This window comes from Mesitornis unicolor, unplaced genomic scaffold (genome assembly GCF_000695765.1).
Source record: "Mesitornis unicolor isolate BGI_N332 unplaced genomic scaffold, ASM69576v1 scaffold3987, whole genome shotgun sequence".
NCBI lineage: Eukaryota > Metazoa > Chordata > Aves > Mesitornithiformes > Mesitornithidae > Mesitornis > Mesitornis unicolor.
In genome coordinates this window covers 17,198-43,415 of record NW_010196955.1, presented here as the reverse complement: position 1 = coordinate 43,415, position 26,218 = coordinate 17,198, and the positions used below count along the sequence as shown (strand labels likewise).

Sequence of the window (26,218 nt, the reverse complement as noted above, 5' to 3'; positions counted from 1 at the left end):
TCGTGTAGGAGAGCCTTTGACAAAGTTTCCAGCTGTGGAAGGATGAGTAAAGGCTGTGGGAATAGGATATGAACCACGCAGTCTTGCCAACAGTAGAATGCTTTCTCAATTTCTCCTGGGTTTGGAACATAAGAAAGTCCTTAGTTGGCTCTTGTGTGGGAGTTGAGTATGCAGAGGAGCAGTGCCAGGCAGTTAATATTTAGAAGGATGGACCAGCACCATTGACCTCATTTGGGGAATGACAAGGTACTTCCAGGGGGAGTTGCTGGTAGCAAGGTCAGCATTGTTTTTTTGCTTCATGTTTATTTGGTGCAAGATTTTCTTGTTTAATGACCGTTTGTATAGTGCTGTATTGTGTAAATAAAGCTGTGACCTTTACCTTCTGATAACAGTATAGGAGTGAGTTAATGTTAAATGAGAGAGGGCAGGGAGTGGGAATCTGCCAGGGTTAATGCCAAGTTTACATTCCTGTGAGGGCAGCCATATTCCGGTGCGCTCAGTAGAAAGGGCAACAGCACTTCTCGGCAGATAATAGCGGTGAAATATTACAGAGCGTATTTGTATTTATTTCTGGATGAATGTCAGTGATTTTAGATGACTGGTGTTTGTGCTTTTATTTTATAACAGGAAGAAATGTGTGTTATCTTTCTGCATTTGATAAGAAGATTTTAACTGAGAGAAACATACACAAAATAAAAATCCACTAGAGCTGCAGCACATGTTAAAACTGAAATGCACTGATGCAAGACAATCCCTGTAGTTTTCCTAAAATGCTGAGACAGTTTTGTTCCTACAGAAACATGTTCACTAGATCCAATCAAAACCATATTCTTCAAACAATCCTCTAAGAGAAGAAAGAGAATGCTTTTTGTCTCACAGTGCACTGAAACTCCAAAGGTGCTTCCTGAATGTACTTCTGCTTCTAACAGTCAAAAGTTAGGACTGAGTTTTGCTGTGCCCTTCAGCCATGTTTGTCTCCAAACAATGGAAAATATTTCTAGAACCCAGTTGCAGTGGTGTTGAAACTATGTCATCTTAAGGGTGAGGCTTTGCCTGTTTGCATGCTATTCAATGCATCTGCCAAAGTTTCATAATAGTAAAGAGAAGTGCGCAGCAAATGTGATTCTGAGGCAATAGGCGTTTCACAAAGATTCTGTTGTGCTCTTGAGATGCAACAGAGAAGTTGGAGAGTAATGCAAAATGTTAGATGAAAACATGTAAGGAACTCTATTTAGTATTTTTAAAATAATGCTATTAAAACTACTAAACAACCTTGAAAGAAAATGTAGATTATACACTTCAGTAAAGATATTTGCATACAACTTTTGTCATCCTTTGGTCAGAACCTTGCTACTTTTGGCTCAAGGTTTGCATTTCTTTTCCTTGTCTCCTCTTCTCTGGCTTTTATCCACCTCCTTGTTATAAAAGAGCTTATCACTTAGACGCTGCTCCAGCAAAATTTCTGCATGCAGATCACTGTACACATTGGCTGATTTTGATTCAGTGAGGCTATTCGTATACATGATGCATGCAGCTTCCTAGATTATTTGGAACCTTGCTTTGACTTTTCAGATTGAAAACATGTTCATTTTAAAACAGAATATCATCACATTTGAGAATGCACTATTACTAAAAACCATGTTATTTTGCTTACCATTGCAAAAGGCTGTGGAAAATGAGAATTAAGCCAAGCTGAAATCTAACGTATCTGAGTTATCACTGAAACTTTTGAAAACTTTAAAATGTTTGTTTGGCTGACAACTTGTACTCAAATGTAAGAAAACAGAAACAATATTGCTCACCAGGAGGTTAACTAAAATGGCTTAATGAACTGAAACAGGGAAAATACAGCCAGTAAGAACCCCAGCACTTTGAGGAGTGCATCGAAGTCTCTGCTGCTACTGGAAGAAACAGTGAGAGGATTACACCAAAAGAACCTTGGACAGCTTAGGTGCAGTCTAACCAGGGGAATCAGAAAGTGGAATAAAATGGGTCAGGTGGCCATGACTGTGCTGAAAATGAGTGGGAAGGTGAGGGGTAACAAGGCCAGAGTGGTAATGAGTCACTTTAGCTTACCTTCTTGTGTCAGAAGTAGTACCTGCCCCTCTCCTTGGCTGTCAGTATTTCACAGAGTCTACACAAGGAGCTGCCCAGAGGAGCAGACAGTGTCAGAAATACAGTGTATTCATCATCTCAGCAGCATTGAGTACGTGTGAAGAAGGCAGGTGTGGAGCAGGGCTAAGCAGTAATGTCAGTGGGGCCAAGGTGAGCTTTTACTGAGATGGGAGTTTGTGTGGTTTCTGCACTGCGATACACCCAGGGATGGATGGCACCAGGGAGAGACACTCTCCAGCTGCCACCAAATTGTATGTTGACCCACCCCTAGACCACTTACATTGGGTTTATAATGTTTTGGATTCAAAAAAATTCCTACAGTAACATCCAGGTCATGAGGAGAAGCCCAATCAGCACTTCCCACAATGTAAACACCAGATGGGTCTTCACTTCTTGCCTCCTTGGTCTAGGATTTGTTTCCAGTAGTCAGTCTTGCGAAACAGCAGAGAGAGAGAAAAAATAAAGGGGAGAGGCCAGAAATAATGCCAATACTTACATTGGTGTACTTTTTCCTCCAGACTTTAATATCCTTCTGCTGATGTATGGAAGTCACAGAAAAGCGTGTCAAAATCAACACGTACCTGCAGTTGTGTACATTTTTTAATGTAGATTTGACAGTGGCAGTTGCAAAAGTATTCTTCAGAAAGTATTTTAGTCTTAGGGCATGTGATTGCCCCTTCAAGGGGAGGAAAGGATGAGGTGGCTTCAACAATAGATAACCAATATAGCAGCTGATATGGGTGCACCTGGATATGAAACAAAATAATACAGAAACAGTGCCCTAAAAAGAAAAAAAAAAGCCCAAAGAAAGCTAGATCCTTAATAATCTGAACTGAGGAAGCTAATGTGTTTGAAACGTGGAATATTAAGGATAAAATTAAGTAGTAACAAAGAAACATTCTAGCACTTCAGCAGGTATTTACTTGATTTATTATAGGGTTTCCAAGGGAGATCCTATGGTCTATTAACACACATTGAAAAAAATGCTTAAACATATTCTAACAAACACAAATAATGAGTCAGATGGCATTGCTATGGTCAATTAAGTGGGTAATGGATATTTGAAAGCTTCCAAACATCAATAAATCTGAAACAGCTCTAAAGGAGTACTTGTAGAACAAAAATAATATGCACTTAAGAAACTGCCTGAGTACATATTTGCCTAAACTTAACCACCAGTACAAGGACAGCAAGCATTTATGGTACTGTATACTGAAGGCATAAAAAGGCATACCAAATGTGTGCCAGTTCATTCGTTGCTAATCTGTAATAGGTCCAAATGGGCCATAACTATTATAAAGAGGCCCTGATCTCATTTACATGTAAGTCTTTAAATACCTGATAGCATAAAAGGATCCTCAGATTTTGAATGAGGTAGCAGAGAGCAGCTCCGCAGCATACCCTTTGGTGCAAGGCTGGAGGCAGTCCTTTGCAAGCTGGTGGAAGCTGTCTCTGCCAAAACTCTCTCAGCTGGTTTGCGCAGACACTGAGGGAGAAATGCCAAGGGTGGAGGTGAGAGAAGCCCTTTGGACAGCACTGCGATTTAGGGAGATTCTCTTTTCACCTTTTGAAAACAGACAAAAGAAAAAGGAGAGGATCTTTTGTCATCCTCCACAAAATCACAGCAAGTGGCAATGCTTGCATACATTGTAGGACAGAAGTTCTGGTTTTCTGTGGATGTCGTGAGAGGAAGAGGATTTGGCTAAGATTTTTAAATTATCTGCAGATTAAGTATAAGTTATTCTTTCCTTGAGCAGAAGGTTCAGAAGAAATTTTGAAACAGCATCCTGGAAATTCTCTGAGCAGTAATAACAACAAAACATTAACATTAACATTGGTGAACTGTAGCTTGTAAAGCCAGAGAGAATTCGGTGACAGATCTGGTATAAGTTATTACCACTGCAGCCTTTTCTTCCCTGGCTCAGCTGTGGGTGCTCTTAGTTAGCCCAACATAATTGTCTGTATGAACCAAATCTGAGAGACGTTTAGGTTAAAATTCAAAAATCCCATAGAAAATTGAGGGGATTTTTTACACACCTTATTTAACAGCATCCATTTAAAAAACAATCACACAGTTATGTTTGCCTAATTATAGTGATGGTGACATGGGGATATGAAATAAAGTGAGAGAGATGATGTCTGGGGCAGAGCAAGCAGTAAAGGGTTGAACCTGTGTCATTGCTAATGGAGTACTTCATGTTATCAGTTAAAGTCAGTGTCTGGGTTGAGAATGATACTATAGAGAACCTTAATATTTTGTTTGCTATACTATCAAGTCTTAACACAATGCTACAAATGGGTTACAGAGTCTCTGAACTAATATCCACATTAGTTTCAGGGTGGGCAATGTAGCGTTTAATACATTGTATATATGTCTTTGGGATATAGCACAACTTCTGCAAATTTTCTTCCATTTTGTTTTAGAAGTGCTTTGATAATCTTTCTCAGAGATTCATTTATGCATTTTTATTTGGAATTCAGAATATTATAATACATAATAAAAATATGTTATAAATGTGATTATAACATTATATGGGTGCAGAGTGGCTGCTATCTGGTGTATAGGAGCCTGGTTCTTTAAAAATCATTATCCTCATTTACAGTAAAAGCTCTTTCTGACACCAGAAGAGCAAAGCAATTTTACAATGGAATTAAATTGTACTCCAATTGTGCTCAGTTTAAGTCTGTCAGAAGGATGCAAAAAGACTTTATTGAACATTATAATTTAATGAAACTTCATGTAAAATAGTTCTTCTGTAAGTCGCATAATTAGGTTTCTTACTAGTCTTTACCCATGTAACTATCTGGGAATTTTATAGGATAATTTCTGATCTTGTCAGAGCATAGAGTTTGGTTAGCGGGTCTCTGAAGAGATATCTAGTGAGTGGGCACATCGAAGTTACAAAGATAATTCCTCAGGCTCAAAATATATATTTTCTTATTGTTGACAATATTGTTCAAAAACAGCCCACTTTGGTCAATACTTCACATTCTAATCCTACTGAAGTCAGTATTTACATGCAATGACTACCCAGTAAGTACCAAATGCTAGAAATTAAAATCATATTTTAGCCTCCCAAATCTTGTGTTTAGTATTGCGTCTCTTTTTTTATTTTCATTTGGGCTGGACCATTAGGCTTTTCTCTGTAGCCTCTCTGTCTTTACAGCTGAAGGTAGAAGGGTATAGCACTCTTTGCCAACCTTGATGTTGGCAAAAGTGAATATACTGTACATTTCCTAAGTCATGCCATGTTTTATTTCACGTGAATAACTCATGAGTCATCTTTCTGTAGCATTCATATTAATTAAAAATAGTGGAGTGCTTTGTATAAGTAGATTTTAAGTGATGATATTATATGTTGGCAATACAGCCTAAGTAGCATTTCCTGAGCATGTGTTTTCTGGAGGAGATGGGAGAAGGCTGCGGGAGCTGCATCTGAAACAATCCTGGAGCTGAAACTTCCTGCACAAGAAAAGATTCTCTAGGAGTGTTTGTGCAGCTTTCTGGCAGAGGTTGGTGGTGAAAGAAATTTGATTTTGCCACACAGTTGTAATTCTAAGAGAGTATCCCGTAAAATACAGCTCTCTGTCTTAACATGCATAACCCTTTTTAATTACCTATCAAAGCAAGGTTTGGAGTTGGAACCATCAGTGCAAAGCACAAGCTTCTATGACCTCTGTCTGGAAGCAGCATTAGGAGTTTGTTTTATGTATAGATCAACATAGAAGGGCAAGCAACTCCCATTTTTTCAGACATCATCTTCATACTTTACAGACAAATAATATTCTTCTTAATTTTGCCAGAACCCCTCCACTGCAGTCGTCTCCCATCAAATGTAATAGAAAATTGTTAACGCTACAGAATTTTGAAACAAATGTATGACAGAAGGCTTTTAGAAGGTTAAAAAAACAAAATAAGAGTTAACTCACTGTTTTTACAAGAATGTCTGCAGAAATTTGTTAAACTGCTGCTGGCTGCTGCTATTTTGATCCTGCATATATACAGCAGGGTTAGAGAAGGTTTTTAATTAAGAGCTTACATACCCTTCCCAAGTTCAGGCCACGTGATTGTGCAGTAAGATGTTTAGGCATGTGAACTATGCTACTGAAATCAGAATAGAAGCAGAAATTATTGAAATCTTTCTTCTAGTGATTCCATATAAGTAAACATTTTGTTGGAAGTAACATTCTTGCTGAGGTACATAATTTCATTTATGCTATATAATTTATTTAGTCCATTCTGCATAATATTACATGCACCAATGTGGAAAGGCTTTCCATAAAAAGACCCAAGAGGCCGAACTGAGACCAAAGTGAGGTTGGAAAAAATCGGTGTCTGTACAAAAGTTCACTGCGGATGTTTTTTTTCTGACTAAGAAAGCATTTTTCTCCATGGAAACATGATATGGAGCTTTAACAGGAGTCTGCTTACTGCTTGGAGCTGTGTTTGTTCCCTGGTAAGGACACCCTTGGGAGCATAGGGAAGGGATTTCTGATAAATTTAATAAAAAATTTCTTTAATAAAAAGAAACTCTGTATGTAAAAACCTGCAGCCACCCTTCTTCTTTACGCTTTCTGGGCATCATAGATCTGTACAGGGCCTTGACTAGTACAGAAGAGGCCCTGGAGTGTCAGCTCATGCTGGTGCATTAATGTCTTGCTCAGGATGTGCTCCCAATCTACTGGGTTTGGCCGTTTTATTCTATGCATCATGTTGTGGTTTCCAGACTAAAATAATATTCTTTAAAAGTCACAGAGAGTGTATAGAGTTTACTCAAAGAAATGAAAGAAAAAGACCAATTAAAGTTATAAAGTAGGTTCCCAGCATTGCCATGTTTTCGTTTTTCCCCTGGATCTAATGGTGGTTCTGTCTGCTCCTGATAGAAGGACAAAATCAGCATTACCGAGGATGTGAGAGATTTATGCTACCTTTTACAAGCATATTGTGATATTTTAAGAGCTCTTCATCCTCACTGTGTTTTCTCATCTTTGAGTATGGTGAAGGTCTGATCCGTTGGCTGAAAAATACAGATTTATGTGAGTGTCTTTAGTTTTCTTTTGATAAACAACCTTAGCTAAATTAAAAAGAGAACCTTTGTTCTAAGTTTTGAAGCTAGAAAAGGGGTGGTGGGCATTGGGGAACAGCCCTTAAGGTGAGCTTTGGAGACCATGTGCTAGCACTCAGTAGGCTCTACTGCATGCATCTGTGTTCAGTAGGTAGATTTGAAGGTTGCATGACAAGTCAGCTTCCAGTCTTAACCATGACACTCAGGCAAGCTGGTTTTCTCCTTTCTGTAGCAGAACTGGACCAAAGCACAGGGGTTTCTTAGTAGCTGCTAGAAAAACATGGCATGCTTTTCCCTTTTTCACCAAGTCAACAATATGTTTGGAACTGGTTATTTCTGAGGGAGTTGTCAACATTTATGTTACATTAACAAGTAAAAGAATGTCATTTGGCATTCATGGAAGAAAAAAAGACTTTAGAAAAAGAAAGGGACAGGGATGCTATATACCTTAAAATAGTCTATGTTTAGTTTGACAGCAGGATGGCTTACTGTAGCTTTGACTTCTGTTTAATAGCAATTTCAAAACTCACACTTGTTCTTAATAGGCAGCATGATGGAAGCAATAGGCTTCCAACTGGCCCTTTATTATGACTGAATGAAAACCTGTCTTCCCAGCTGTACTTATATCAGACTAAAATAATATTGGTTAAATGCCATTGAAAACAACTATCTAAATCATAAATTCAAACTGACCTGGTTTATGCATCTATGATTTAAGGAAGAAAATGGAGATGAGGGATGATGTGCCAGCCTAAATATCTGAAAGAGAGAGACTAAAGTAGTCAACTTTAGTTGGTTAAATATATTCTGATCCTGTTTTTCTCTGATGTCTTGACCTTACTAAAGTTCACTTAGTATGTAATGGAAAAAACAACCGGTTTGATAGCAAAATACAGGAAATGCCTTCAATCATGGCTGATTACAGTAGCAGCTTTTCTTCTGTTGTTTTCATTTTTTAGAATGCTCTTTCTATATGTCTGAAAAAACGTAGAATATTAATGCTTTAGAGCCCTTTATTTGTTGTGTCCAAGTAGAGCAATTAAACGTCTAGGGTTTGGATGGATATGCATGTTGGGAGTTTTTGCAGTCAGGAGAATGCCATATGACACAAGTGAGGAAAATTAAGAACTGTTACAAGGCATAACTTCAAACCCTAGCAAATCATGTGTTTGCGTGCGGCAGTTCCACCATGAGTAACAAAACAAATGAAGGCAGGTCTTTTTTCAAAATCTTCATTTGTTTGGTTTTCTCCTACAAAAATAGAAGTTTTACAACTAACGTGAATGAAATCTTGAGCTGGCAGGCAGGAAGCTGGAAAGCATCTTATACTGAATATACACAAGAGCTCAGGTTTATCTCACCTAACTTTAGGAATGCAACTGAAACTTCCAAGTCAGGATCCTGCTTGTCCTGGAGTACCTTTTCAGTTGGTGTAGAAGGGTAGGCTTCTTTAGGGAGCTGTGCAGCCAGCGTGTTCCATGAATCATCTGAGCAGAGATGTCTGTGGAGATTGGCCATGGAGGGAGCCTGGGGCAAACCACAGTACCTCAATTAAACCCTGCTGTCTGGTGGGATAAATCTGGGTCAGAATCCTGGAAAATAAAGAAAGGAAAATTACCATAAAACCAGAGCAAAATGTGTCAGAAATTTAGTTACTTTCATGTTTAAGGTAGATTTTTAAAAAGGATGGAATTGTAGTTGATTACATTATATCCTTTTATTCTACCTTTCCTAATATCTGTGTAAGGCAGTGATATATCCTTGTTCTAGGTTATTAAGAGTTGCATGCCTTCATTACAGAGATAGCTGAATGAGAACTGGTACAGAAATGCTACCTGGATAGATATGCATTTGTTGGCTGTGTGTTTTTCTGTTCTGTGTAAGAAAGCTTGACTCAGAAATAAGAAAAAGAAAGAATTCCATTGTTTTTGGTTATCCGCAGAAACTGTGTGCCTGAAACCCAAGTACTCTTTTCTTTGTGTTTGCATAATTTGTATTCTGTGGTTGTTCAAATGACAGTCACTTTGTCATCCTACCTACTAAGGTCATTGAGGGGAAAAAAACCATTGCTCTTGGTTTCCACAGAAAAACTTCTGAACAGATCAAAACTGAATTAATGTGGCTGCTGATAAATTTGCTTTCTAAGGTTCTGGTAACATTTTTTCAGAATTGAGTTTTCGAAACTTGATCTGACAAGCTTTTCTAGCTTCACACCATCCTTTCAATGTCTTTCATCAAGTGGTTTTATCAAATAACAATTTAGTTCTGTTTTGTTTAAAAGGATTATAGATGTACATAGTAGGCACTTTTAGTATGCGCTCCACCTAACCTTTTGTTATAATACACAATCTTATTTTTATATTGTTTGACATATAAAAATAAGAGCACGAAGCATTGAATCTCACAGAGAAGAATACCGCAGCTTGAGTCAGTCCTTGGCTAAGCTCAGGAACCTCTGTTGTCTTCAGTGGGATCACCGAGGTGTCAGTAAGGACAGGGTTTATCACATTAGGTATTTAGCAATGACTTACCACATGGGTTTTGTAGCAGAGGCTGAAACAGTAAATATCCTTACTGATAGTACAGATTTTACTCTGTCATCCCCAGCCTGAATATGTAGAGCCAGTTAAGAATTTTTCAGCTGAAGTCTTCAAGAAAGAAAGTTAGGAAATGGTATTTTTAACCAAAGTGGGGACAGTGAGAAAGAAAGAAGAAAAACCCCAGGAGAACTGCTATTAACCTCAGCGTCAGGGCACTCACAGAGGTGGTGGGGACCAGGAACCAGGCAGCTCTGCCTCAGTCCAGAGCCAGTCACCGTCCTGAGCACCAGGCTGTTGGCTGTTTGCACACTGCTTCTCCAAAAAGCTTTGAATAGTCTGTGTTTTCAACCAGCGTGAAACACAAATAGTTTGTAAAATCTCAAGAAGCCTTACAAAATGAAAAGATCATTTGCTATCTAGTTTAGCTGCAAGTTTCTGAGGCAGATTGTTTGTCCTGTACAGTATGCCTAATGTGAAGCCAGCTCCATTTGTGACAGTTCTTACTTGGGACAAAAATTGCATCCTGCAGGCCATGGAAAGGCAGAGTTGCCACTGGGATCCAACACAAAATTTGTCTAAATCGCAGCTTTGGCAGTAGGCTCTCAAGAGTGACAGAGCTGCATCCTATTTCTGCCTCAGGTTTATGGAAAAATTGTTGCATTCCCGAGTAGAGGTCATGGAAGGATGAGGTTTACAAAGCAGTGTGATGCGAATGTGAAAGGCAACCTTCTGTTGAAAAAGAAATAGAGACCACTCCCCTCTGTGCTTAGCCAATTTCTGAGAATCTTGTACATAATACATACTTAAACTGCTACATATTTCACTTATGTTCACAAATAAAAATGTGGAAATAATAAGAAAGGAAAAGCCACACAAAAGAAAGCTGTTAAGTAAGATATATTTATTTGTCTGCACATTATTACAAGGAAACTCAGTATAATAAGATAAGCAGATCAGGCACTGTAATGTCTTGAGCTGCTACCGACAATTGTAATAAAGTTATGGTCAAGGCAATTTAAAAGCCATATGTAGAAATTATTTTATAGAAAATGTTTTTATGCTACCAGAAAAGTCATTGGTTTCCTTAAGCTACTGGAAAATAATATTAAACCTTTGTTCAATACGTTGTTAAGACATCAGTAAATAGTTAGGGCCATGTGATGAGCACATGGCTGCCTTTACCATCTCAGGACCTTGCTGACCCACACATGTTCTTAACGGTAGGCTGCTGTAGCAGATGATGTTATACATCATGCAAGCTGTACTTCTGCCTCGTAGTGACCAGGCTTTCCAGAGCTACAGATAGCAGTTGTGTGTTTGTCTCCCTCTGACGTCCTTGGCTGGTAGAGAGCAAATTGCCTTTTGCTACAGCCCTTCTGTCATCTCTGCCACCACCTTTAGTCATCAAGATATTTGTGCAGATGGCAAGGTGATGGATGTTGTGTTATATAAGGAAAGTAAACGTGTGTGTTTTTAAAAGTAAACATGTCTGACTGAGAGTGTCATTATGGTCACATTGAAAGTCAGCGTTTCCCTGGAATTTTTACCCTGCTATCTTAACTATCACAGTTTTCTTCAATGAAAAATAGCTACAGTATCTCTGACTTTATTGGAAACCAAGTCTGTGCTCTTCATTCATCTGCCGCTAGCCATTACTGATATGCATCAATATAAAGTGGATTCCCTTTATTCCAAACTTGGTGCCGCAGAAAAGTAACAGTTTTCAAGTCTGTGCAGCCGATTTTTCTGTATATTGCTGACTATGGCTCTGCTGTAGTTTTTGTGATAGAGAATGTCCTTATCCTTTGATAATGTCAAGTAATGTAACAGTAACAAAGAAAATGCATCTCATAATTCCAGTAATTATTTAATGGGTCAGCATAAAAACAAAGGAGATAAATTCTAAGACTTTCAGATAAACACAGGCAAAACTTCTTGAGATTTCCAACAATAAAAGCAGCAGAACCATCTTTTTCTCACCATTAGACTCACTCAGGTTTCTCCCTACTACCTCCCTGCTAACAAAAACTGCCCTGCTGTCATGAATCCACTGATCTGCATGAACAGTCCAGTGCATGTCCTATTTGGTACTCCATAGATGAAGGAGGTCACATCAACTGGTAGAACCTGACATCCAGTGATGTTGCTGTTATTGCATATTTCTGCTCAGTAACATCAGGAAGTACTGGATCCTTCTTTCCCATACAGTTTTTCAAATGGGAAAAAAATGGTATTGTTAGTTTGTGTTTTCTTACAAGTTATGGTTTACATTTTCCATTTCTTTCTGATCCATTGTGGGGGGGGGGAAAGGCCTTGCTGATGTGTTGTGACTAAAATATTTAAAGCAACAAAGGAATCCACTAGTGAGAACAGTCCTAGTACATCTGTCCTATAGTTTATGTATGGAAGTTGAGATTAAATTGGTGAGAGCTAATCACTGAAGAAGTTAACATCAGAACATAAAAATTGTTGGGGGAAAAAATACTTTTTTATATATATAATTCCATATATAACTCCATCTTGCTTAGATCAGAATCTAGTACATTAGTTATCCAAACACCAATGTGTTTGACAAACTGAGGCAGATATTTTGGTGAACATGCGAGTCTTCCAAAAAATACCATTTCAGAGAGTACAGTACAAATGATCCAAGTTCTGTGATATGTACTTCTTACAATTAAAGTTTATGTTGAATATGGAACATTAACTAAAATTATAGTAACGAGTTAATTTGTGCTTGGCACAGGAGAGACCTATTGTTGCAGGTGAGCATCTTTTTGTCTCAAAAGCAATTTGGGTATCACTCAGTAAGTTAAAAAATAATTCTAGGAATGTGAAAGTCTTACCTTCATTAAATAGAAAAAAAATGCTATTGCTGAAATTGTTAATTGATATAATGAGCATATTGCCTTCAGTTATGAGTTTCAACAACTGTATTAACTAGATAACCATTCTGATGGTTCTCCGTGTTGTTGCGAAAGTTTCCCTTTTACCTTCTGCAGTTTCTCCTGTCTATTTAAAGCCTGCAGAGAGGATGTGATTTTCCCATGCAGGGGAACAATGACAACAGCAGTGATTTCAAATGCACTATTGAAAGGGTTTACTGCAGTTGAAAGTCACCAAAAGAAAAAAGGGGAAAAAAAAAGAAGGATCTGCTTCTGTGATGGTTGTTCAGTAGCTATGTACTTTAGACTTGTGTTGCTTTCAGATCTTTTCTCTTTCACTTTCCTCTTTTGTGTTTTTACAGAAGTTTAATAAGGTACAGTCCTTCACTGAACTTTCACCCTATAAAGAAAAATTTTTATTATTGTAGATAATTCTTCTTTGCTTATAATAATTATTATCCTTCATTGTGACTTATACTCTGAAATGTATATGTTTTCTACTTTTGTTGCTCATTCAGCAGTTAGTGTAGAAGCAGATGCTGCAGAGATTTTTGATTGTAAAGCAATTGCTTAAACCACTGTGCGATCATATTTCTTAGCTATTTGATCTTGTTCTTCAAATACGTATTTATTTAGTCACTAATGTTTACCGTGTTCAAAGGCTACTGTTAGTAATGTTTGGCAGACTTTCTGGTTTTACTGGTCAAAACCCATCTTGACTGTTTAATTGCCTTACTTTCAACAAGAAAATTATCTGTTATCTCAGTGACATGTGTGACACATAGGGCCACACACGCGCACGGTGGTTATCTCACTGGCTACTATTGGGAGTCAGACTTGAAGAACCCAGTCCAGTGAAGTCCTCATCCACTGAGCATTTTTGGGAAGTCAGGGCAGTCAGTGCCTCATGGCACTGGCGTGGGGATGAAGGGATGAGTGTTACGGAAGTTTTCTCGCAGGTTACCTGCAGTCAGCCTGCTATGCTGTTCCAACTTGCACAACCCTCGCTGTTGTAATCCTGATTCTTTCTTGAGATCCTGCCAATCATTCCAGCTTCTGAGGTGATTGCGATGCTGGCATGTCTCCAGAAATAGAAACCGAAGCTTAAATTTCTATTTAATGCTTTCTGAGAAAGAAAAAAAAGATACTAACAAGAAAAAACCCAAACACCAAACATTTTGTGCAATTGACTGCTCAAGTCAACTGAACTGACTGTACAAAGTATCTTGGCAAACAAACAAAGGAGAGAAATAGCTTAATGTAGCATTACTGCATTCAAGCAACCCAGGCATTTTCATGGCTTAACTGGTTAGGTTGTTTGCAGTTGCATGTAATTACTCAGATTGTAGGAACTCGTTTTGTCAGACACAGATGACTTTCTTAGTTCCTACAAAAAGAATGCAAAATGGGAAAAAGAAGGATTTAATAGACCTTTGTCGTTGAGCTGTCTGACACTGTGTACTTGGTGTGCTCTGATTTAGCAGTAGACAAGTGGCACTACTACCAGGAACCAAATGAAAGACAGGATGGATCAGAATGGATCATTCTGTACAGACAATTAATTTACTTTCCAGAGATCGATAGCTGTTTATCTTACTTCTTGAGATGTAGGAGAGCTGGCTGGTTCTTAGAAAAGCTCTGTGGAGATACAGGTCTTAAACGAAAAGGTTTTTTTCAGTGAGACTGCTGCTCTGGAAAGACAAGCTTCTTTAACAACTCTTTTTCTGTTACATTTTCATTTGTTTCCTCATCTGTCTCTGTTTTAGTTTTTTCCTGTGAAGTGTTAAACAGCACATTACCTATTCTCTTACATTTATTTAGTTAACCAAGTTTTCTTTTTCCAAAGGTGTATAATTAGAGGGTTTTGGTGGAGTTTTTTGTTTGAGGGGGTATTTGGTTTTTTATGTTTTTCATCTGGAAACTGTAAATTGACAGAATGGTTTCTAATGGTTTTCAGTGCAAGCACTTCTATGGACTATGATAATCTTGTGGGCTAGCTATGAATTTGGCACTTTGACAGACTCCCAGCTCACCTTTTAGCCTCCCATCTGTACTTTAATGGGAGTCATGCTGCTGTTGTTTTAGCTTCTTCGAAATTTCTTTTGAAACTTTGATGCACTTTGTATTTGTGATAATAAAAATCTACTGGTGTTAAATTCCATTATTGCGTGAGTAATTAAGCTTATGTCCTCAGTGCCTCCAAAAGAGTTTTGAAGAGGCTTACAGGCTTCACTGCTTTGTTTTGGCTTGCTGAAGGGGTCCCAGATGTTTTTCTTCTGTCAGGTGGGATTATAGTTTGGTAAATGGTAAGAAAGTTAAATTGACTTTTGCTTTTACAGATAGGCTTAAAATTTCACTGTCAGTCTTTACAGGTAGTCACAATTTAATATTTAGACTCTTCCTGGTTTTCTCTTTGCTCAGTTTCTTAATTATCTTTTTCCACGGTCAAGTTAAATTCTTATTCCTAATTTATGTGTCTTATACAAATCTTTAAGGAAATAAAGACAGCGGTGAGTAACTTGTCCTTCTCCATTATGTGGTGGCTTGCTGTTAATGTTTTATTTCTGGTGAGATTTCTCTTAGCTTAGGAGTTTCTTGGGTTTCCAACTGTATCTCCATTCAACTCCATGGCTAGCATGTGAACGGCATTAAATGAAACTCAAACAGTTTTAGATCCTAGCAGCTCCAGTGTATCACCTGCCTGCACCAGGAAGTTCTGCTTCTGGGTTCAGAGTTAAGATAACATTTAAGAGTCTTCTGATGATCACTTACCACTCCAAATGAAGGTGAATCAAGTTTTCTGAGCAGCCCCTTGAATTTCATCAGTTCCTATCAAATTATTTGAATTATAACCTTCTTCCTAACAGTCTGTTGTGATGGTGGCTGGAAGTGATTCCATGATTACATTAAATATAATTATACTTTGATTTATTTTGTCTGACCATCTTGACTTTTTGAAATACAGCTTGCATTCTTCCTTAGCTTAGGAACATACAAGATAACACTGCATTTGGAAGGTTAAAAGCTGCAGCTACAAGCTTATTTCCTTCTCCTGTCTGCAAGAGCCTTATCCTATTCTTCTACTTGATCACATTCTTCGTGATGATGTTACAGTCTTGTCTTAATGCAGATCTTTTGATTGTAATGCTTGTAAACCACTTGAAGAGCAGTTTTGGGAAGGCACATGATTTTTGGTGCAGGGAGCTTTATTTGGTTTATTTGACTCCTTTGGGGGGTGCAGAGCTGTTGGTATCTGTATACCCTTGTATGATGTTGGACAGTTAATCACTTTCCAGGGATAGGAAGAGGTGGTTATTTTAGGGGTTAAATTGTTACATGTAAGGGATTGTGTTGCAGCCAGCTGGATCTTGGGTTATTTAGGAACTCATAAAATGTGTGACCTTAATGATGAAATAGGTAGTCTGCTCCAAATGGCCTTACGTGGGTGACCAGCTGAGGACCTATAACAGCAGCATAATTGAGCTGGAGATAGCAAAGTCTGGTGTAGGGCATATTGGTTGCAATGAGCATTTCTAGAGCCAGTATATACTTCAGCTACATAAACCATATCTGATTAAGCTAGTTTATGTGGGAGACAGTGAGTTTACTGTTGGTGAGGTAAATCTGACTTTGTTTAGCCATGTCAGACTTCTTCTACATGTACAAACCACTTTGTAACATGTACACAGCACAAAAGATCTCTACACACACAGTAAGTGATCCAGTGCTTCCAAGTGTCTGATTTACTGCACAGATGGGCAGTCATCCTGCAGACCTTGAGTAGTAAGTCCACTGTGTCCCAGAAGTATCTGATTTTTATGCTGTCCTGTGTACATGCCCAAGAAATATATATTAGATAAAGGTGAGCCAGGACATTTGAAATTCCAGAACGGGTATCAAAAAAAAAAAAAAAAGAAAGAAAGAAAAGAAAAAAATCCACCTACTGAAATTGGTGTGATGAGAAGAGAAGAGCATTTCTGGGCAAACCCTGGCATACTGTAGCCTTGGTCATGTCCACAAAATCTCTTTAACATAATGCAGACTTGGCATGGTTGTTTAATCATTTAATGCATGTGAATGCTTCCACTTTGTTATCGTGCCTGTGGTTCTAAAATCTGGGGGTTGACAGGGAGACATTTCTCTCAAAGAAATCCTCAAAGTAAGGGGAGGATTTCTCATCCTTCACTCAGGTGGAGTTTGTTGGCATAAAGTATTTTTTTGCAAAATACCTTGTAACTTTTCGTAGGTTTTTGGGGTGAAATCTGCTTACAGAATCTGGCATGGAATTTTTTCCTCTGTCTGATTTTGAAATTACCAACATGCAGTTTTTTCTCATCAAGTCCACCTATGGAAATTTCTGTAATTCTTTGAGAAAAAAAGTTCGGAGCAGGAGGTGTCCACAGAGTCACCTAAGAACGTGTGTTCTGCGTTTGATTTTCACCTCTGTATGCATTCATATATACAACACCTTCATTTATTACTGTATATTTTTAATGCACAGCAGGAGTACCTAAAGCCTAGACATAAGTATAAAAATAAAATGGTCCAGGCAATTTAAGTGGGGGGTTTTGCCTTTGTCTTATGTTTTTGTTATAATTTATACATGATAAAATGTTTTAATTGTGGGTTTTTTTTCATGCAAGTGAGGGTTCTTTTATGCACTGACTTTCCAGATCCCTTCACAGTTTAGTCTAAGGCAAGTGGCAGGTAAGTTAAAGGGTACCTAGCATCCTTTGTGTTGGAACGTGCAATAACCATCAGTGGTATATTTAGAAAATGTGCAGAGGGCAAGACAGGAAAGGTGGATATCCCTTTCTCAACCTGTTTTTGACCTCACCCAATTTAATAACTGAAGAATTGTGTGGTTTTGACACAAAGACATTTGTATAACAAGTGACCAGAGAGAGCTGCTAAGATGTGTTGTTTAACAATGAATGCATATTATTCCTGTGAGAATATTTTTGAACAGGTTTAAACTGTGGAAAATAATGCTCCCAAAGCTGAGATAGTTGTTTTTCATCCCTCTCATTGCAATCTGAACTTTGAATTGCTAGTATACATTAAAAATGCAATTCTAAATAATGCAAGTTTGAAAGTACGTGTTCATTCAACCCCTATGATAGAGTGTGGGTAAATTGATACTCCTTACTTTGTACTAGGGCAAAAATTGAGATGTTGTTGATGTATTTCACATGGACAGAATATTAGATTTGTAGCAAACAAGAGACTGAGATGTTTTCCAAATGTTTCTGATGCTGTCTTGAATGCAGCTATGCTTTCATGCAACTAAAGTGAGAGTGAAGGCCTGGTCTTGCAAAATGCTTGTCATTGCCTTCTTTCTTATTGCCTTCAACTAGGTCTGTTTAGTGACTGCTACCAACTTGTCATGCATACATATGAAGGATGGTTTCTCAGTGGTATTTGTGAAACTACGTATTTGTCATATTCTGTACTTTATGATGAAATACAAGAACACATGATCAAAATTTGCATGTTGATGTAATATTGGGCCTTTTTATTTCAGGGACCTGAAACTGGACAATATTCTTCTGGATGCAGAAGGCCACTGTAAACTGGCTGACTTTGGAATGTGCAAAGAAGGGATTCTAAATGGAGTGACCACCACAACCTTTTGTGGCACGCCTGACTATATAGCTCCAGAGGTATTTTTTTGCACTGCATTAAGAATACAGATATTATTCATCATTACATGTGTAATTTTAGACAGTTTTGACATGTAGATGAAAGTAGTAGAAGATGTAGACTAGACTGTGCTGCAGTTTCTCCTGGGTAATATTGCAGAAATCTGTTACCCTGCTGCTCACAAGCAGTATTCCATGTTGATAGCAGTGACAAAGAATGTTTTATATATTATTTGTCGCCTGAACTTAACAGTATTCTTCTCCATGCACTCATTTCTGATTCAGCATCATTGTGAAGACACTTACTAGCCTTTAAGGTTCTAGGTGTAACTGAATACTGACATCACTGGTCTTCAATAGCTTTATAAAAATGTTTTTAATTTTAGACTTAGAAATGAATGTTCATACTGAAGAGACCATACATTTGGTTTCATTTGGCCTAGGGACTTTGTGAAAGTATAATTTTTTTCTTTTCTTTAAAGTATCTGTGAGTGAAAGATGCTAAGTTTGTAGTAGTTCTCACCATTAGCCTTGCATAGAAAAGTTGGAACTTTTCTTACGGATGCTGCCTATCAGGTGGCAAGGCATTCATTGGATAAATGAAATGGCTGACAATTGTGCGAGTTTTCCGTATCCTAAATTTTAATACTATGAGATACATTTCCAAGTACCTAAAATGAATCAGTACTGTACAGATAGCCTGCTAGGCAGACTTTGCTCAGTTTAGTTAGTAACCTATGCATCTTTCCCCCAAAGATTCAGTGTGCTGATTTCATGTAAAAGGCTCATTAATTTGTCTCTCATAAATCATAAATTTGCAGCAGGGAAAAATGTTAGCTTATTATTTTTCAAAGACAATAAATAAGAAATCCATATTGTTAACATTTGTGGCTGTCAAACTTTTAGTAGCACAACTGATAAGGTGAGAATCATCTTGAAAATATCACAATATATATGTGTGTTTTAAGGAATTTGAAAAGTATTCTCCCATTAAAAGAAAATAAATGCCAGTGTGAAAGTTTTGATCTTGTATAAATTCTTTTCTGATTTGTTATACTAATTGAGTCCTTTGGCAAATTCTTTGAAAATTATTACTGAAAACAAAGCAATAATAAGACTCCAGGAACTTTTACATGAAATCCTGGTCTTCCTGAAGGCAGTAACTCAGGCTTCCGTTTTGTCATCTTAATTGCAGAAGTTTATCTCTTGCTTCTGTTTCTCTTGCGTCTTGGTGGTACGTTTCAGTTTCCTTTTCTTTAGCAGTATCTGGGTTCCAAAGAGTACACTTTTCAATAGTATCATTTTCTGTAATTAATGTCTATAAAATGTAATACACAGTCACCTAAGAATCCAGTTTGGATCCAGACATCTGTATTCAAATGTTAAACTCATTTCAGCTTTTATGTTAAGACTGAATTTGGTTTTATATTGGTTGTGATTCCCAAATACAGCACTGAGCTCACGCGCTTCACCACAAGGCTTCTGACTGTAACACTAGTGTTGTTTAAGGAGATGAGAGAGTTGTTGCCATTCCAGCTCTTTTTAAGCAGTCAACTCACCCTGAAGAGTCCCTTACTCTACTTTCCCCAGTCTCCTGTCATGCTGAAACATTTCAGTCAAACTACAGGCTTCTTTTCAGTGGAGAGGAGCCAATAATTAAACTTGTTCCTTGTACAACACTAGTTCTGTAACACCAAGTACAATAAAATAGAACTCCATCATGCCAACCTGCTACTCCTCACTAAAGGTATTTGCTACAAGGTTGAACTTGTGCCACATGAAAAGTTGTAGACAGTTTTCTGAAAGCAAGGGCAATTAAAGTGAGCCATGTATTGTACAGCGTTCTAATGCTGTAAGAAGAACTTGAACAAAAATGCTTTTGGCTTCCTTTAGCCCTACCTAAAGCACTCAAATAAATCTCTCAGATGATCTCTGTGCAGCATTACAATCTGCTTCAGTTTGTTTTGTTCAAGATAGAGACAAGGAAATGTTTCACATTTTCCACCAATCTGTTTTGTGTATGTGATCTTTTCTCCCCTATAGCGTGACCTGCTTTAAACAGACTGGAAGGATATACAGCTCTTTTGCTCACAAGCATACTCTTTTACCCAGGGGACTGATAAACTCAGTATTTCTGAGAATAGCTACGCATTGACACTGAGCTGTGTTAGTGCAAATTGCATGGGTAAGAAACCATGCCTGCTGGTACCGACATCAGTGTGGGATTTAGTCCTGCTCAGACACTGGGGGAAAGAAGAGGTGTATCATGTTGAAATAGCAAATATGCAGTCGAGAGTGTTGTCTAACTTGTCTATTCAATCCAATCTCTTTTACTATGCTAGATCCTCCAGGAGCTAGAATATGGCCCGTCAGTAGACTGGTGGGCTCTTGGTGTTCTCATGTATGAAATGATGGCTGGGCAACCCCCCTTTGAAGCTGACAATGAAGATGATCTCTTTGAATCCATTCTTCACGATGATGTCTTGTATCCAGTCTGGCTCAGTAAAGAAGCCGTCAGCATTTTAAAAGCAGTGAGTCTTCCCTTACTTGCTTTCCTCCTCCTCTTCATGAGTTCTTTTGGGGTTGGGTATTTTTTTTCCCCTTGATTAAAATTGAATTTGCCAAAAGTTGTTGAGAGCAGTCACCACTGGGAGTTCAAGCACAGTTCAGAGTGCCACTGTTAGGATAATGGGGCCTGGGATAAATTACACCGCTTGTGGGAAAGGAACAGAATGTTTGTATTCCACGCACTTGTATGCTGTAGAAATCTGTGTACTGCAGATTCATGTTTCAGGGAAACCCAACCAACTAAAACTGTGCTATCACTTTGATACTTTATATGCTACATGTTCACTAGAATGGGGGAAGCACATAATTAAAGAAACAATGCTTTTAGTTAACCCACTTATAAAATTTCCTGTCCCTCTGCCTTTCCTCCCCTATCATCAAGATGGGTTGAGAGCCCTTTATTTACAGCTGCATGTTCTATTTTATAGTTTGCGTAACACTTCAATAAGCAGCGTTACTTGAGAGCAATTGTTTCTGCCCTGGTTGGTGTTTTTCAATATGAGTAGTGACTTGACAGAAATGTGTGTCACCAAATGCCACAATTTTTTTAACCAGTTAAAATGTGCCACTGAGCAACTTCAGTTTTCAGACTACCATTCTAAAGTGAGGTTTATTTCATTAACATGATACTGACATAAATTCTTTCTTCTGTGCTAGTATCATCCTAAAATAAAAAGCAAATCAAAGCAGAAGCAGTATGCCCATCCCCATATTTTGAGAATCTGAGAAGGATTTCTGATTTTAAAAAAGAACTTGTTTTTATTCCAGTTTTCCACCTTCTTTGAATGTGGAAAATTTCTACCTTTCCACTTCTGTTTTTCTTTTAGCATCTGAAATAAAGGAGACTTTAAATTAAGAGAGAAGCTGGTAGTATAAAGTCCTGCAGAGTTCTTCATGCAGGGTTACATTTTGAGATTATATATAAACTTGAATTCTGATTTTAACACCAGCGGACAGGTAACATATTTTGCAGAAATGCTCATCTTGATCTTTTAATAAAATGTCTTCAAGCTCATTCTAGCTGAGAAAGAGAGAAGCTCTAGCAGATGATTCAAAGCAGAAGTCGAAGTTAACCTCTCTAAATTGTTTGCTGGAGTATCTCTCTTGCACCATTCACTTTAGCATGGAGGATTTATTAAAGCTGACCTCTATACATATTCTCCTTTCTCCCCTTAAAGAGCTCTCTGATGACTTTTTATTAGATGACATGATGCTTTCATGCATCTGTTTTTGTTTTGATACCCTTCAATTATTTTCAGTTCAGCAATTAAATGTGTGAATCCACATTAACTGACCTTTCTGTTATTCTGAATCATGGAAGCATTTGTTGGAGCATAAAAGTTAACCAGTAACTCTTGGTTAAGTGTGTAGTATGAGAGCCACTGTAACCATTAGGAGAAGGTATTTGTTTTTGCAGAGGCAAGGGAGAAACAGATTTGACAGTCAGAGCCTTACTGTGTTATCTCCTTGGTGGTGCAAGTAGCGGGATGTCTAACTGTTAATGTAATACATGTTATTTACTGACCAAACACAAGTGCAGACACAGAATCTGGCAGCAGATGTGAGCTATGTATTTTTGTGAATGTAAGTGCAAGGGTGTTAAACCCTCTCATTTCTTTTAAAGCTGACTTTGATATAAATTTTCATGATGCTGTTTTCCTGGCATAGTGGTTTGTATTTTGCTGTAGTTGTAATTTTTTTTTTTTACATCTTTCTGTCTAAAGTTAATCCTTGATGCCATTATAAACCATAAAAAGAGACTTGCAGCCATTAAATGGATTATTAATGGATTATTCCTCATTGGGCAAGATATCTTCAGTGCCATAATTTGATATAGTTTAATGAAACTGTGCTAGTTTACACCACAAAAAGAAGACATTTCCATACATTTAGCAACCTGCTGCCTATGCAGCTATGGTGTGAAACAAGTTTGAAACTGGTGTTCTTTATCTGATCCTTGTCTGCATTCTGTTAAATGAAGAACAGGAAAAACAGAGGAGAGAAAGAGGCGTATATGTATTTTTCTGCTGAATGGTAGCAAGGGATTAACTTTGGAACACTTTGTTTCCTCACATTGTGCTTTGAGGCATGGGTCTTATTCTTTAGAAACTGTATTTTTACAGTCCTCCAAACAGCATGTAAGCAAAGCTTAATAAGAAGACGTTCAGTGTAACAATGTTTTCTTATTTTCTGAAGAAACAGTTCTCCTGTTATTTCCAACGAAACACTAAAGAGGATAATTTACAGCTCAGTGTTACAAGGCAGCATGTTGCTTATCCCATGAAATCCCACAGATCTTATTAATCCTGTTTCTGTGAATTGACAGGAATTGCTATTTAAAATTCTTTCCTGTCTGGTAAGAAAAACAGTTCTTCATTGAAATTAGCTCTGTGTTTCTTTGCAAGCAATGGAGAGAAGTTGTGTCTACTGTAGGTGTTCCCTGTGTGCCCACATAACAGAGATCTCTGGGTAGAGAGGCAGAGCGCTGTTTCTAAGCTGTGCCATTTACTTGAAGAAGCAAAATTTTGGGAGTCTGATGATCCTTGATTTGGACCCCAACTTGCATGGTTATCTCGGCAACCTTTTTTTCTGTTGTCATTTAAATCAGTAGGAACTCCAGTCTTAGGCTTCTCTTTTCATAAAAGGAGGTTCCTGCCTTAGTATGGGAAAATAAAATGGCAACACTTACAGCTGTGGCTGTTGGCTCCATTGGCAACCACCTCTTCAGCACAGTGCAGTTAACAGCTGTCTCTGCCCTGACAGTTGCATCATTGTTGATGCTGTTGATAAACAGGGAATAAATGTCAGCTTGTGCTTCAGAAACAGAAGGTGAAAGAATCATTATTTATTGCAGGGGATTAAATTTACAGAATTAAATGTCCACTTCAGGTGTTTGAGCTTATTTCATTATATTTGCATATGATAATTTTGTTTTTTTGTTTTAAGTATTCATTCTTAAAATTTGTTCTTCCTCATCATCCATTTCCAAGTTTCATGAAGTTTGTGAAATGCAGTACTAAAGTGTACTATCTACTCATATTTTCATGTCTGGGCTTCTTAAAAATGACATGTTCAGATGTTTTCCCTGCCTCTGGCTTAAAACAAAGATAAAACATAGCAGATGCTAGGATCAGATTTTACTTCTTTGATACCTGGATTATACTGTACAAAAGGCGTATCCTGTAGTTTCTCTGTTTCTGCAAAATCTGCGGCTGCTGGTTCCTGGCCTGCTCTCTCCAGTCCTGGAGGTGAAATACAGCAGAGGAATGTAGGAATGCGTTTTGTGGTTTTCCAAGAGACCTCACCAAAGCACAGTAATCTTTTCAAAACCTTTGTTTCTCCTGCCCATAGAAATATGGCCTGTAGTTTAGATATGGCTTGTCTGCTTGCAAAAAAACTTGTGGAGCAGTTGAACACAAGACCAAGGAGAAGGGTTGTCTTCGTAGCAGCATATATATGTCAGAAACCACAAAGAATTGCCTCACTGATCTATGTTACGTCTTTAAAATGATAGCAGTGGTATTCTCCTGTGGATGGTTGATTTAGCTATCTAAAACCATCTTAAGGGCTTCAGTAGCTACTTATCTAATAACTACTAAAGCAAGGGGATGCATTATAGTGATTTACTTTTTGTCAGTTTTTTTTTGTTCTACAGATCATGTGTGTAATGTGGTACCTAGATTAAAAAGGCACTGAACAGTTATCACATTATGTTTCATTTGTACACTTTCTTTAATTTAGAAAATGTTATAATAATGGCTAAATATGAAATTACAGCAAAGCTTGGGATAATTCTATAAATGTGCGTGTGTGGATAAGAACAGTATTTGTTGCTACTTGACTTGCAAGGATTTTGTATTGACATGCATTAGGAAATAAGTACAGCAATTGCTAATAAAAGAAGGAAGAAATAACAGAGCAAAGTCAGGAAAAAATAGTTGCCATCATTTGATATGTTTTGCACCAGTTGTACAGCTTTTCACTGGAAGGAATAGTAAGAGTTTAAAGGTGAGAAGTTTAGAAATTACCACACCAGAGGAGACCAGTTAGTTCCAGTTGCTGCCACTATCAGTGTACTAAAGATGGAAGGGAAGGTGCAAGTTGTGTCATGGAGTTTCTCAAGGGAAGCTCTCTGCTGGTACTGATCACTTCATATATTTCCTGAAACATGGAGAGAACGCGTTTAATTCACATAGCTGCAGGTGTTGATCTTACTCGTGTTAAAATAAAATCCTAGAAATAAGTAAGGAGGTTATGACTTTTCATCTGTCTGCTTGAATGGAATGTATAATTATGCAACCTACATACCCAAATAAAAAAACAACAGTGAGCATAATGTGTAGCCCCTATCCCTCAAATTAATAGTTACAATAAAGCAAATAAGGGAAAGTAAGAGCTATCTTGACCATCTATTTGGAAGTGAATCTGTTCCTGTATCACTCCCAGACAGATGAAGTTAAGAGGTCTCAACAATCAGATGAAGGAGCTTCCTGCAAGAAACTTATACTTCAGAGTCTCTAAATCTTCTAGTCTGGCTGGAACCTCTGAAATTTGCAAGGGCATCCTTGTTCTCAGGAAAAAAAATCACCTTCTGAAAGGGGACTGTCTTTAAAAACTAGGCTTTAGGAATTTTAATGCATGATTGAACTTCAAATGGTTTCCAGCCATTGCCATTCATATTTTAACTTTTTCCTTCTGTCTCTCTCCCACCCTGTAGTTCATGACAAAAAACCCAAATAAGCGACTTGGCTGTGTGGCGTCACAAAATGGAGAGGACGCGATTAAGCAGCATCCATTCTTCAAGGAAATTGACTGGGTTCTTCTAGAACAAAGAAAAATCAAGCCACCCTTCAAACCTCGGATTGTAAGTAGCAGTTTGCATAACATTCAGAGAAAACTGGGTTTGGCAATTCTCATTGTTGGCTTTTTTGACACATGAGATTACTTGATACAACATTTGGATGTTGAAATAGTAACATAAAAACCACACTGAAAAGGTTGCCCTGTCATTGCTTCTGTGAAGGTAAGTGTCAGGAATAGATTTGATGCAGAGGAAGATGTTCATGGTCAGTCATATAAACCGTGAGAGGGTTCGAGGCCCTGTTTAATTATTTTCCTGTGTTCCTAAAGATATCTTGATCAGAAGAGATTATTTCAGATGGGTATGTAGTGTCTGTACTTTCTGTGTCAACTCTGCTATGGTCACGTTGCTGATGGCCACTGGATTTTGTAGTGAAAGACAGAGGAAAGGATTTCTGTTTAATATCTTATCTGAAAATACTTGAAAAAACAGCTTCCTAAAGGAAAGAAATATACATCATGGTTAGATAAACTGATGTACTTATATTTTCCTAGGTAATAATAAAGTGTTTCTATTTTAAAGTAACAAAACTATGTAAGCA

The 26,218-nt window shown here is 37.8% G+C and overlaps 1 protein-coding gene across 1 annotated transcript in view; it reads left to right on the top strand.

The window, feature by feature from the left end:
- The window catches only part of LOC104543915 (protein kinase C epsilon type), a gene marked incomplete at both ends in the record, with an annotated part of 31,145 nt that extends 5,465 nt beyond the window's left edge, over nucleotides 1-25,680 (top strand). The window contains 3 exons of the mRNA XM_010188633.1: nucleotides 18,131-18,269; nucleotides 20,591-20,779; nucleotides 25,534-25,680. Of these exons, the coding sequence (XP_010186935.1) occupies nucleotides 18,131-18,269; nucleotides 20,591-20,779; nucleotides 25,534-25,680 (475 nt within the window). The remainder of the gene's footprint in view (nucleotides 1-18,130; nucleotides 18,270-20,590; nucleotides 20,780-25,533) is intronic.
- Between the last annotated feature and the right edge of the window lie 538 nt (nucleotides 25,681-26,218).